This window comes from Prunus mume, linkage group LG8, assembly GCF_029339155.1.
Source record: "Prunus mume cultivar Tortuosa linkage group LG8, ASM2933915v1, whole genome shotgun sequence".
NCBI lineage: Eukaryota > Viridiplantae > Streptophyta > Magnoliopsida > Rosales > Rosaceae > Prunus > Prunus mume.
Window position 1 is genome coordinate 5,629,509 of NC_142705.1, and position 14,913 is coordinate 5,644,421.

The following is a 14,913-nucleotide window of genomic DNA, read 5'->3' on the forward strand; positions in this document are numbered from 1 at the left end:
CAAAGGACACATGAAAATACCCTCTGTTTGGATAAGGGAAAATAACTCGAAATTTAGCTAAAAGTCGGGAATTTAAGAGAAGAAATTGACAATTCCTTTGTTTGGCAAGTTAAGCGCGGAATTTATTAAATGACGCGCGGAAAAAATCGTAGAAATTGAAGCATCAAATTCCCGAGTTTAATTTCCAAAATTGGCGTCATTTCACAATTTTCATAGTGCTATTTACAAAATTCCGTCATTTTAAAATTCTATGTAATTTTCAATTTCTTCATATAAACGGTGGAACATCGGGACGTTATTATCGGGCGGACACATGTATTTTGTACAACACCTCCCTATTTTTCTGCATGTTTACAATGGCATCAACACGATAATAACATGCAAATGCATTGTATTTCAATCATCTGAATCGTCTAGTTTTTAGATATTCCCTCAAAGATCATCTCTGCAAAAAATCAATTAAATCCGAAAGAGTGTCCCTAATACTAAAACTTGACTAATTACAAAGATACAACCATATCAGGAAAATACATGACTTAAAAATGAGGAAACGTGAGGACCTCTTTAATAATGATCCTTAGATTAATCCAAGGGCACATATAGTTAATAATTGTAACCCTAACTCATGCTCCTTCTTTTACTCAAACAATCTTTTTAATGATGGCAACAAATGAATAACAATATTTAACTCATGAAAACCATCTGATTCACTGGATTAAAGAACGAAATGATTTTCAAAATAAACCTTTGGAGGATTAATCAAGGCCCAAGTAGCAACAGTTGGGAATGCTTTGGAAAATCCAGATTGTGAGTGAATAATAGCTACGAGAAAATCATAAAAACTAAGTAGGAGATTCCAAATTAGTCACTAATTATGCCTCCGAAGTCTGCTAGTTCTTGATATTCAAGAATCAAGATTGACCCCATTTTGATATCCAGCAAGATTTTGATATCCACTTGAACGATTTCTTGACGATTCAGTGGATGACCGTTTCTGCCAGCTTTTGCTCCTCTGTCCAGAAAATTCTTTTTGTCTTATTTGATAGCCAATACATTGCTGACAATTGTAGTTTTTATTCTAGGGCAGCCTTTTACTCTCCTTGCTATAAGGAGGCAAATTTTTAAGGTGCCGTCACTTCACAAAATATATACCTTGCACTTTTGGAAAGTTTGAAGGCTAAACTTGTTTTTGGTAATATCTGCTTGTGATCACTATTTGTATTCTGCTATTTGTTTTGAATTCAAAATGTGCAAACCAAATGCTTTGGTGCTAACGTTGGATATTAATTATCTTTGAATTTGGAAAAACGTGCAGACCAATATTGGCTTTGATCTGATTTTGTATATTAATTTGGTATTTTTTTTCGAAAATATCAATAATCATTCCCTCTAATGTTAGGTGCAGTTCCAAGTAAAATCTGTACTGGTCAGTCATGCATGATTTGAGTCTTAAGAGAAAAATTCTACCACAAAATATACCCAAAAAACAAAATAAGAGGTCTCTTTATCGACCAAAAAAGAAAGAACTAAGAGGTCTCTCTACAATGAAGGCCAAACATGAAATTGTATTTGTTGCTTGTACTACACTGATGTGATAAACAACTCACACTTAAAGGCTAAACTATTCCATAAAAAAAATTCCAACTCCTAGAATCTCTTCTGTTACTTGTTCTTGGATTGGAACTTCTGCAAGTTCGTGAATGCCCTTCAACTCTTTTTTCTGTTACTGGTCGCTATATATGGTTCTCCCAAATCTGCAACAAAATGAATATCATTAACACAATTAGTTAAAAGGAAGGCAATTGTCTTAATGCAGGTATATATAGGTTGCATCACATACTTTCAGTTTCTTCGTTATTGCAGACTTCTCGACTCTAAAAAGCTTCGTGAGATGATTAATGGGCAAACGGGTACCATATTTAAGTAGTTTTGCAAGGCCAGCTTCAAGCAGGGGCATTGCCACATGGGTATTTGACTCCAATAAACTTCCCACGAAATATCCATCTTCATCAATAGTCTCCAATAAAATCTGGACAAGAGATACCATTTTATCGAAGCAAAAACAAAACCAAGGGGAAATCAAAGCTACCAGATAAGCGCTAAATAATTACCTCCACCCTTTTATGAACTATGGTTTGCCTCAGTAGTTCAAATGCTTCATCTGCATAGGGCTCCTCATCTCTGGGCAATGTGACACCACAAAGTGAGAAGGCAATCCTCCATGTCTTCTCCTTTTGAATCCGTAGTATAATTTTATCCCTGTTGTTAGTACGGATAACTGATTCCACAATAGCAGGAACTGTCTTGTATTTACCAAGAGACAATAAAAAGATATGATCACGGGCTTTATGAGCTTCCATGCACGTTGCCTGAAACAAACAAATAAATGAATGAACGACTGGAAAAAATCATACAAGCACATCCATTTTAATTATTATAAATTATTTGCACCTTTGACAAGTCTATTATGTCATCCACGCCAGAATTAAGAATGATGTGATCCCGAATTACAGTTTTCACAGCCTGGAAGAAAACGAAATTCAGCATACACATGACAAAGAATAACGGACATGTATACACATGACAAAGTCTATTATTTCTCACCTTCGACGAGTCTACTATGTCGTCCACGCCAGAATTAAGAATGATGTGATCCCCAATTACAGTTTTCACACACTGGAAGAAAACGAAATTCAATTACACATGACAAATAATAATTGACATATACATTGAAACAGGTACGTACAAATGAGAAAGCATAATTGAGTGATAAATTTTCATAATAATTATGAATTTTTTAAATACTACGTACCATTCGTATCAAATTCTCGTCTTGAAGCCTTTTTAAATCTGTAGGTCGGGGTACAGAATCTTTCCAAACCCTTGATCTTCCTTCCAACTCATAATTTGTCATCATACTGCAGCACGATCTTATAGCCGATATACTATGAAAACACAATCTCTCTTGAGTTTGGTTAATTTGATTGAATGAATTATGGCTGTGTTGTGCCAATCGTCCTGTCGTTTTTATAGGGAACCACCTGGACTTTAAATCTACATTAATTAGGAATCCTAATTCTAATATAGGGGCAAAACATATATGGACACACGACTATTGCTATAAAGTATTAGAATTCCGCAAAATTAATAGATGTGAATTGGTTCTATAGACTCCACGAAATTAAATTGCAAATTTTTTATAGAAATCTAAGTAGTTTTTGTCAATGATCTATGCAATCCAAATAGTTCATAATAAAACATGTGATAAACCCTATAAACATTGGATGGGACTTCAATCGCAGTAATATACATAGGGACACACTTACCGGAGTCGTCCAAAAAGATTGATGGATCTGTACCCGATACTCCTCCAATATGAAAGCACACTCTCTTTGCTCCTCTATCTTGGTTTGATATGCAGTGCCAAGGGGTCTGTCCTTTTCTTTTTATAATCAGGAACCCTAATTCTATTGACGGGAAAAAAATATATATATTGGAAACTGGAAACAAAGTTTCCTAATCCTGCAATAGAAAAAGGTACGTTCAACCAAACAAAAAAGAGAAGAATTGCGGGCGTGGAATATCCTAAAACTTGCCAAATTAAAAAGATACAACCAACCATATCAGGAAAATATATTTGTGTTCTACTTAAAGATAAAATACGAAATTAAATCCAAATCTAGCCAAAAATAAACTTTTCTTCAAATTATACCTCAAGCAACATGAAAATCCCAAAAATATAAACGTTTTCCTCCTTTTTAGCGTTATGCTTGACTTTTAAGTGTGATTTTTCATCGCTAGTTCAAATTTTCCTGATTTTGACTCATTTATTTATTTTATATAAATTTTAACAATAATGCTAGAGACACCAAATTTGAGTCCCAAACGATATGTCACGTGTCACATCATAAATAATATTAAATATTGAGTTAACTAATTCCAACTTGGATTATAATTTAGTTAATATAATTTTAGGACTAACGACATTTTACTCAATCGAGGTTTAGATGCCCTATCAAAATGGGCCCTGAGTGGGGGGGAATTTTTTTTCTTTTCTGTTTTTAAATTTTTTAAATTTATAATATTTTAAAACCATATAGATCAAACTAAAAGTAAATCACAACGAACACTATCATGATCTTGCAATCATATAGATCAAACTTGATCCTAGCTAGCTAGTAAGTCCATTGAGAAATGACTTAACCATATATATATATACAGTGAGCTTCGGTTGAGGGATCCCTCAAATAAGTTTATTTGAGGGACTTATTAATTCAAACCGTCTATTTTGTAGATATTCAGTCGAAGATCATCTCTACAAAAATAATAATAATAAATAAATCACTTGAATCCGATATCATTTGACCACTCATTTCAATTATTGAAATTTTTTAGTACTTTCTTGAAGTACCGTGTTCATTGATTTTGTATGATACAATTGGATGTCGAAACGGTTTCCGATTTGTCTAATTTTTTGCAGGGATGATCAATGAATGTACGTAGACATAAAAAATAGATAATTTGGATCGTTTAAAAATATATATATATATATATATATATCGTAGGGGACCCTAAAGGGTGTCCCTCAAATAAAATTATTTGAAGAATCCCTCAATATATATACAAGTATTGGGATAAGTATGGCCTTTTTTGGATAACAGATAAGCTGCCATGTTTGCTTCTCTGAAATTGTGTCTAAACTCAGCCATTGGAAAGTCTTGTAGTAGGTGTCGAATACAAATAGGGTAAATTAGTAATTCAATAAATCGTTTGATAGTAGAGTGTAACCAGTTAATTTTAGGGTTCGTTTAACATTACCCAAAACTTTTGGTCTTGTATGGAAAAGAGCAAAATAAAGAAATGGCTTCCAACCAGGGAGGCCAAACTAAAGAAAGAAAAATAATTGACAGAACTCATCAATTTTTATAAAGACCTCATTCAAGATATGCTTAGGAAGATACAAATTACATATAGAAAATATTGATGCAACGCCAATACTCTTATTTTAGAAAAATAAAACTTTCTCACTCCAATTCACGAAAGAATTGATCCTCTCATACAAAATAAAAGTAACATATATCCTAAAAACCTAAAGAACACAGATTGTTTCCCAGTCCATACCAAGAAAAACCAAATCTATTCCAGTTCGGTGGAGCCAAGAGGCTAACAATGATCTGCACATAAAAACAAATACAAGACTAATCAGCAGGATAACAACCGGAGGAAAAATATACAGTATATATGCAGTAATAATATTACCTTCAGATTAGGTGGGTATAAAGCTTATCCAGAAAATTTGGATATAGTTTTCGAACCTCAGAGTCCACATCTTCAGTGCTGATATCATACTTCATGTAGTGGGTACCTATATTTCTTAAAAATCTGAGGAGGTCCAATAGACTTCCACCCTTGTATGCGTCATCCTTGTGCTCATAAATTTGTTTGAAGGCGGGAACCATTCGGTTAAGATCATTCCAGGATTTATACCGTTGGAATTCAATACCATTTAATATCATCACGAATGTCTTCCTGCGCATATCACTGTGTTCCAGGTAGAACCATATGTCAAAAAAACACCTCATTCTTTCAGCAGGTTTCAACAAAAATGGGTGTTTTGTTAGTTTCTCGACAAATCTAGGGTACCTTAAAACAATTGAAAATAAGAATGTGTGAGTCAAATAAAATAATATATTTTCTGACAGAAAAAAAATAATATATACGAGGTCAACTAAACTTCCTTATTCATTATGACGACGACAACAACAACAACAACAACAACAAAAACCCATCTTACTCATATTTGTCATAGTCAAAGAAATCACAGAAAGAATCACGATCACCCCAAGAAGCCTTTGGCATTAATATATTATCCTTTAACATGTCCCTGAATGCTTTTAAATCCTTGATTCTCAACATTCTTACTTCTTCATGATTTACAGGAACTTGGAGGTCTTCAAAACTGCTTTGAACGTTAATGATCTTGATTTTCTGGGAAACAACAACATAATTGCACGTGCTATCCAAACCCTTGTGAAAAAACTTATGAGCATGTATATCCTTTAGCGTTTGTAAAAGATACCTACACAACAGATTACAAAACAATATGTTGGTTATACATAATCTAGAAAAAAAAAAGGGAGGGGGTGAAAAGACATGAATATATTATACCGAATCTGATCGCACCACCAAGAAAATGCATCCACATGGACATTTATCATCGATCTTACAATATCCTCCTCATCCATCAGCAATTCGTCTAGAAGCTGATCGAACCAATCATAACACAAAATCCAGAATTTTTGTGGTTCATAATAAGTCACAAAGTAAGGTTTCAAGACTCCCACATGATCTATCTTGGAAGTATGGGAAAACAGGTTCTTGGCTGAGTCTTCTTCCAATTCCTTTAAAAATCGGACATCCTTTTCTTTACCATTTTTAAAGTAGATTTTTCCGGTAAAGTAGACATGAGATGTATGGTAGTTTAACACATATTCAGTAATGTTTTCGTCTATTATCTGCAAAACAAATGCCCCATTATACTTCTACTCACACACACACACACACACACTATATGTTACATATGCAAAAAGATGTATATAAAGAAAACAGAGTAAAATGGGAACTAGGCAAAGCATACTTCATCCGGGTTGGGGTTGAGTTTATATCTGCTTTCGATTCCATTCGGTGAAGGTTGCTGGCTTGCCATTTCAATTCAGCTTCAACACAAAATATAAGTTAGTGTCTACAATTATAACCAAACAAGGTTTAAACATAGTTAGCCCGAAATACAAAACCCACAGTGAGTTCAAAGGAGGACATAACCCACACAACATCAAAACGTATACAAATAAAACATGTGATAAACCAACTTGACCCAAGTAACTCAAATCGAATTGAGGTAAAACTCTATAAACATTGGATGGGACTTCAATAGCAGTAATATACACAGAGACACACTTACCAGTCGTCCAAAAAATTGCAGTAATATACTCCAATGTGAAAACACACACTCTCTTACTATGGTTGTGCTGTGCCAAGGGTTCGGTCTTCTTATAGAGGTCACCCTAGACTTTACATTAGGAACACTGGAAAAAAAAATTGGGAAACTGGAAACAAAGTTTCCTAATCCTGCAATAGTAGAAGGCTTGCAGTGCACGCAAAAATAAAAAATAAATAAAAGAAAAGAGAAGAATGCACTTGTGGAAAAAAAAAAAAGGGGAAACTAGAAACGAAATTACTAATCACACTCCTACTTTCTAATAAGAATTTAAAAAAAAAAAATTTATATACATGAGTATAAGATAACAATTTCATAAAAAGTGCTGCTATTTCCACCCCACTTGTCCTATTTCTCCACCCACCATGTAAATTTTAAAAAATACAATCCTATCTTTCCACCCACCCTTATTTCTAAAATATTATTTAATCCTAACTATGGTTAACTCTTTTGAATTTAATTTTTTTTAAGGAATTTTGAAATCAAAATAAAGTAAAATATGTGGCATTAAAGTCAGAGCACTTGAATCAACAACACAAAATGTGAGGATTAAATCCAACTCTTAAATGGAAATTTGGATCTTTGTAAAAAAAAAAATAATAATAATAATAAAATATTATTTGCATGTATTGAGATGGGAGTAGCAATTTCCTAGATTATTGTGTACCAAGCAGCTTATGGATTTTACAAGTAAAGGATGTGTGGGCTTGTTGGGATCTCTGATTTTAACATGTGACCCATTGGATATGAGAGTGTAAATCAAACTAGAAACACAACTGTAATAACCAAAAATATGCTTCACTTATTTCCGTCCTTTCTTGCAGAATGCAGAAATCATTACCTGTTTAACATATCCAAACATATGTCAGAAGATGCTGAAGTTCGCAAGTAAACAAAACGAAGAAACTTCTTAAGCCCATTTGATAACTATTTTAATTTTAGTTTTATTCCATCAAGGTTTAGGTACCCTATTGAGGGGACTTTCTCTATTGCGAAGTGCAAGTGTGTGGAGTGGATGCGGACTTCTATTTGTAACCATTAGATTCCTTGTACGCTGTTGATTTAAAACATCATTGAGAACTTCTATTTCTATAAGAGCTTTTCAATCCCGTGTTTACACCTCCAATCTACTAACCTCTGTTTCTTTCTTCCACTACAACACCTTCTCTTCCTTGTGCTTTCATCCCTGGCAATATCACAGCTGCTCCTCTGGGTTATAATATTTTTATTTCTTCTTTTCAACACCTTCTCATCCATGTGCTCTCAACACCTTCTCATCCATGTTTATGTAGAGAAGAAGGGAAATGACGTATTGCATATACAGAATCACAAATAGCAATTGATGAAAGAATCGGATGAAGTTGATGAAGGGTGTAATTTGGTCAATTTAAAAAATGTTGGGTATCAAATTGATGAAATTGAAATTTGAAGGCCCATTTCGATATGACACCTAACCCTTGATGGGGTAAAATAGTATTAGTCCTTAATTTTAAAAGTAAAATTTTAAATTTTAAAAATTAAACAATCAAACGCCATGCAACACTCACCTTAAAGTAGCTCAAGCAACATGAAAATCCCAAAAATATACACGTATTCCTTCTTTTTAGCATGATTTTCCATCTTTAGTCCCCATTTTCTTGATTTTGAATCGTTTATTTTTTATGATAAATTTTGAAGGATTAAGGTGAGTGTTGTTAGTTAAATATATATATATATATATATATATTCAGAGATGTTAAGTTTTTTTTTTTAAAAAAATTATACTTTGAACTTTATTTTTCTACTGATTTGGCCAAATTTAATTAGAGATCATCATTTGGCCCACGGACTCACATGCCGATGGGGGCACGCCGGCCCATCATTTAGTGGGCTAAGGCAGGATATGGGTGTCTAAAGCCCAGCCCAGCCCGTTTGAGCCCATTTGTTGGTAATTTGGCTTCTACAAGAGAAAATTTGGCAGTTTATAAAGGGCAGACAGCATTCGAGCTTGAAAATTTGGTGCACTGTCATTCAAGAAAATAATGATGTCTTCCAATATTCTTTAGAAACTAAGAACCTTCCCAGTAAAAACAGTTATCTCCCAACTCATGAAAACATAAAGTACAAATTGTGCCCCGATCCACAACAAGAAAATGCATATCTTCAAGTTCAGTAGAAGGAAGGTTATATTTTGATTTATTTTCCAACTGATTTGGTGAAATTTAATATTTTTCTTTGTGTTGATTGTTTCAGATTTGTTTCTTCCTTGCCAAACTGATGAAAATTAATGGTTTTTGTTGTCAATATTCATTCCATCATTTTTATTGATTCTCATTATCATCATATCTTGTACTTGTGGTTTTAAATTCAAAATTATTATGTGCCTATTTTTCATTTACCCTTTGTTTGGATGATGCAATTGAAAATTAATTACATTATATTCTAAAATGACGGAATTTAGATTTCCATTATTTCAATTTCTAGCAATTGAAGATTTCAGTATTTGGATTTATATATGTCGAATTTTGTAAATGACGGAATTTTGTAAATGAGACTATGGAAATTATGAAATGAAACCTATTTTGGTGAAAATTAAACTCGGGAATTTGATGCCCCAATTTCCACGATTTTTTTCGCGCGACTTCCACTCTTAAGTTGCCAAACAAGGGAATTGTCAATTTCTCCTCTTAAATTCCAGACTTTTAGCTAAATTCCGAGTGATTACATATTTAATTTGAAAATGTTTTTCAAGTCCCTTCGCAGATCACAATTTTTAGTATTACTCTCTTTTGAAGTGATTTTTTACCATAAATTTCTATAACTTCTAGTATGAAGTTTCAAGACTATTTGATATAATATAACTTTCTTTCCTGTAGCTTTCGGAGCTATTAGGGACTGTAAGTATTTAACTCCTGCACAAATGTTTCATGTAACAACGGTGCCTATGGTAGTATTGCATATATAATCTCGTGTTTGATTTTCATAACCTGAATGTACCCGGCATTTCAAGTTCCTAATCGCCTTCTTCCACTGACCTGAAGAAATATGATATGCCTTCTTGGTGGCAGTTTCATCATTCTTCAATCTGATTACGCCAAGGACGTTGCTCAACCTACACTCACATCAAAAAGGGTAGTCCAAGTATATGGATGTGTTTTGACTGGTAAATATATGGCTGTTTGACAAAGTGAGTTCCCTCACAGCTCTTTTTCTGCATGTTTGTTACATTTTACTCAAAAACATCTGTATTGATATCAGGCTGACTATTGTGCACATCCAGAAAACTACAATCCCGTTTTCCACGAAAAAATTGCGCCCTTATGCATCTGTAATTGGTATGTTTTACACTTTGCTATCAAACCTATTTAGATTTTTTTCCATGAAAACTAGAACCCTATTTAAGCTTCTGTTTTTCCCCCTTTGGCAGTGAATTGCATGTACTTACTGGGAGAAACAATTTACTAGATTATTGAGTACCAAGCAGCTTAAAGATTTAACAAGGAAAGACACCTTGTTGGAATCTCTGATTTAACTTGTGACATTGACACTGGGTGATCAATAGAAAATTGTAAACCGACCATCTCAATTGACTCACCTTTCTTCAGGTACAATAAAAAACACAGTTTTCTGTTGTTACAATACTTATGACCAGAAACAGGATATGTTCAACCATGGTTTTTCAGATATGATCCCTCACATGATTCATACCATCATGACATGGAAGGTGAGGGCGAAATATGCCAAGTTGTTGACAACCTTCCAACAGAATTTGCACCTTTCTTCAGGTGCACCACTTTCATCCAGGCTTTTTCTTTAAACCCAAAGAAGTTATTTAAAACCGTTCTTATCATGATTAATTTAATAAAACATGCCATTTAAATGTGTGAAGGCTTCCAAGTATTTTGGAGACATATTTCCCCAATTTGTTGGCAATTTGGCTTCAACAACTAACACTACAAAGCTACCTTCACTCTTGAGGAGAGCTTGCATTACTAATATATGTTTTACGAACATATTCCATGATTGAGAAACGTGGTCTGAAAGTAAGTTATCAAAGGCGTCAGAAACATACAAAACTTGGCGCCCTTTCTGTCATTCAGGAAAATAATGATGTCTTCCAATATTATTTAGAAGTAAAAACAGTTATCTCCCAACTCATGAAAACAAAAAAGTACAAATTGTGCCCCGATCCACAACAAGAAAATGCATATCTTCAAGTTCAGTAGAAGGAAGGTGCTACCTTCATGATCTGCACAAAACAAAAGAATTAAACTAAGTAAATAGAAGGATGAAAGCGCAAAGAGAAGAGTATTCTATTCAATTAGCTTACATTTACCTTCAGAAGATGGTATGAATCTGATTCAAGAACCTGGGATACAATCTTTCGACCTCAGCGTCCACAGCTTCAAAGGTTTGCTCACGACAATCGAGATATACATCTTTCAAAAATTCTAGAAGATCCCATACACAATCACCATCATATTTATTCTTCGGATCTTCATAGATTTTTATGAAGGGAGCCATATCTTCAATTTTATTATTCCACTTTCTATACTCATGGAATGCCCTACCATCTAATATTCTCTTCAACTTACTTTTATTTTGAGAGATCCTTATTTCAAAAAAGGACTGCATTCTTTCCTTCGAAGTCATTAAAAAGGGATGATTTTCTAGTTTCTCGATGAACGTAGAATACCTGAAAATAAAAAATAAAAAATAAAAACTAATGTTTGTAAGCCAGATAACAGGTTATACTTTTTTTTCATTCAGTTCATTTAGGAACAATAAGGGAAAGAAAAAAAAAAAGGTTGTAGCACTACTAAACTTACCCACAATTTTCATTGTCATTGTCAAAGAAATCAAAGAAATAATCACGCTCAAGCCAAGGACCTCTAGGTAACAGTATTCTTTCCTTTAGCATTTTCCTCAGTGCTTTTAAGTCGTTGATTCTCAACATCCTTACATTTATAGGATGTATGGTATCTCCGAGGTCTTCAAAACTGCATTCCACGTTAATAATCTTGATTCGATTGGAAACAACAACATAATTGCATGTTTTGTTCAAACCCATATGAAAAAAATCATAAAAATGTATATGTTTTATTGTTCGTAAAAGGTTCCTGCACAATGGATTAAAAAAAACATTATCAGCACTAATTATTATACAATACATATTTGAGGCAAAAAGAAAAAAGATATGAATATATTATACCGAATTGCATCGCACCACCAAGGAGATAGAATATGAGAAATCTCAGTTCTCATTGGCATTACAAAATCGTCATCCATCATTTCGCACAGAAGTTGATCGAATTGAGGGTAGCACAAAATCCAAATATCTTGTGGTTCATAATAACTCACAAAGTAAGGTTTCAAGAAACCCGCATGATAAGTTAAATTGGAAGTTTGATTAAATATCTGCTTAGCTAACTCTTCCTGCGATTTTTCGAACTTAAAAAATCGAGCCTCCCTTTCTTTGCCATCTTTAAAGTATATTTTTCCAGCAAAGTAAATTTGAGATGGGTCATAATTTAACTCATATCCAATGATATTCATACTTTCACCTCCTATTCTCTGCATAAAAAATAACCACAACATCATATTTTTACTGTTATACAAGCATCACGTGAAGCATAATCGATGCAAATAAAATAAAAATGAAAAAGTAGTCAAAACATACCACATCCTTGTCGGGGTTGAGTTGATGTCCCTTTTGTACTCCATCAATTGAAGCTTGTTGCTTTCCCATTCCAAATAAACTTTTTCCCCATCACAAAATATAACTTAATTAGTTGCTATAATTATTCGAACTAAACAATCGGAAAATTTAAGCATTCATATTATACAATATGCCAATCCGAGATTTCCAACTCTGATGCCAATCCCCTACATATATATACCTACAAAGCCACCTACCATGCTAATCTCCAATCAAAAACTGGCAGAAATATATGGACACACGACTATTGCTAAAGTATTAGAATTCCACAAAATTAATAGATGTGAGTTGTTTCTATAGGCTCCACAAAGATAAATTGCAAAATTTTAATAGAATTCTAAGCAGTTTTTGTCATGGATCTATGTAATCCATATTGTTCATAATAAAACATGTGATACACCAACTTGACCCAAATAAATCAAATTAATGGACTTGAGAACATTGGATGGGACTTCAATCGCCCTAATATACATAGGACACACTTACCGGAGCCGTCCAAAAAGGCTCCGGCTGACTTCACAGCCTTGCTACACTTTTCTGCAGCTCCACAAAGTTTGTAACAAGTTTTATTGTAGAATTCTCTACCAAGCTGTACATATAGAGCTACTATACGCCCATGTAATCAATAGAAACAAAGGATATATTCATATAATGATAATATTCTTAGGAGAAGAGACCAATCAAACTCTTTCAATCAAATTCTGTTTTTATTTTTTTGTCTTCTTCAAATCAATTAGGAGCAGAGACTTCGCACACGTGATATTCCAAAATTCTGTCTTATGAGTTACCCATTAGAATCCATATTAAAAATTACTCAATAGAACCCAAATCAAAACTCATCACACAGAACCCCCAAATAGAATAACCATGGCTCAAATTCTGTTTTTTTCTTCGCCAAATCAATTAGGACTAGAGACTTCGCACACATGATATTCCAAAATTTTAAAAAACCATTAAAAAAATCATGAGGAGTGATCTTCAAACCCATTAAAACCAGATCAGAACTCATTCCAGAACCCCAAATCGAAGAACCATGGCCCATATATTGAAACAATCATAACCAATGATAGCATACCTCTTTCGCATAGATGGTGGGTCTTCCTCTTCAGCTTGCGATGGTGTAGGTCGTCTTCGTCTTCTGCTTCAGCTTCGTTTCTTTGCTCTGACTTTCCTTTTAGTCTTCAGCTATGTTCCACAAAATTAATAGATGTGAGTTGTTTCTATAGGCTCCACAAAGATAAATTGCAAAATTTTAATAGAATTCTAAGCAGTTTTTGTCATGGATCTATGTAATCCATGTTGTTCATAATAAAACATGTGATACACCAACTTGACCCAAATAAATCAAATGGACTTGAGAACATTGGATGGGACTTCAATCGCAGTAATATACATAGGGACACACTTACTGTAGCCGTCCAAAAAGATTGCAGTAGCACGATGGATCTGTACCCGATACTCCTCCAATATGAAAGCACACTCTCTCTTTGCTCTTCTCTCTAAACTCTCTCTTGGTTTGATCTTCGTAATGGCTCTGCAGTGCCATGGGTTCTGTCCTTTATTTATAGGGGATCTCCTAGACTTCAATTTTTCAAGAACCCTAATTCTAATTGACGGGAAAAAAAAATTTCGAAAACTGGAAACAAAGTTTCCTAATCGAATATCAGGAAAATATATTTGTGTCCTACTTAAAGATAAAATAAGAAATTAAATCCAAATCTAGCCAAAAAGAAACTTTTCTTCAAATTAGCTCAAACAACATGAAAATCCCAAAATTATATAAGTTATGTTGTAACTGGATTGACCCTATGTGGTTACTATGCCCTCTACTCTGATTTTCTCTGTCATGATCTGCTTTACTTTTGTTCTCCATATGCCACCTCATTAAAATTTAATCTAACGGATTTAAAAGTTGACACATCATCCTAAAACAAAAACTCAATTTACTCCTAATTAAAAAAGAAAGTTAACGTCCAGCTCTTATTTCTTTTCTGTTCTCCTTATTCACGTTCTGTTTTTTTTCATCTCCTTATTCACTACTGTTCGTTTTTTCTTTTTTTTTAACTGTCATTTTCTCCTATTTTTCTCTCCTTGCATAAACCATCATGCCATCATCTAGCTAACTGGAGTGCTAAAGAGAAAACAAAAGAATGGATGTAGGAAATAGAATCGAAGAAATATTTATAATCTCCATTAAAAAGACAAAAGGTTTATAATC

At 33.6% G+C, this 14,913-nt stretch overlaps 1 protein-coding gene and 2 long non-coding RNA genes across 4 annotated transcripts; all 3 read right to left on the minus strand.

Moving 5' to 3' along the window:
* Positions 1–1,493: 1,493 nt before the first annotated feature.
* On the minus strand, positions 1,494–3,627 carry LOC148914577 (ribonuclease TUDOR 1-like). 2 transcript variants are annotated; one of them, XM_089043220.1, is made up of 7 exons: positions 3,327–3,627; positions 2,813–2,945; positions 2,605–2,676; positions 2,452–2,523; positions 2,112–2,369; positions 1,841–2,029; positions 1,494–1,754 (listed from the first exon to the last, which is right to left on the minus strand). In XM_089043220.1, the coding sequence occupies exons 2-7, from the start codon at positions 2,915–2,917 to the stop codon at positions 1,734–1,736; spliced, it is 717 nt and encodes a 238-aa protein (XP_088899346.1). In that variant the 5' UTR covers positions 2,918–2,945; positions 3,327–3,627; the 3' UTR covers positions 1,494–1,733. The 2 variants fall into 2 exon arrangements, with proteins under 2 accessions (XP_088899346.1, XP_088899345.1); XM_089043219.1 differs by having other exon boundaries at positions 2,813–3,041.
* A 7,408-nt stretch (positions 3,628–11,035) lies between these two features.
* Positions 11,036–11,867, minus strand: LOC148914578 (uncharacterized). Its single transcript, XR_016122889.1, has 3 exons — positions 11,806–11,867; positions 11,313–11,672; positions 11,036–11,225 (listed from the first exon to the last, which is right to left on the minus strand). It is a non-coding gene; the product is annotated as an uncharacterized LOC148914578 (long non-coding RNA).
* A 22-nt stretch (positions 11,868–11,889) lies between these two features.
* LOC148914579 (uncharacterized) lies at positions 11,890–14,424 on the minus strand. Its single transcript, XR_016122890.1, has 5 exons — positions 14,105–14,424; positions 13,771–13,880; positions 12,657–12,735; positions 12,189–12,550; positions 11,890–12,096 (listed from the first exon to the last, which is right to left on the minus strand). It is a non-coding gene; the product is annotated as an uncharacterized LOC148914579 (long non-coding RNA).
* Positions 14,425–14,913: the final 489 nt, after the last annotated feature.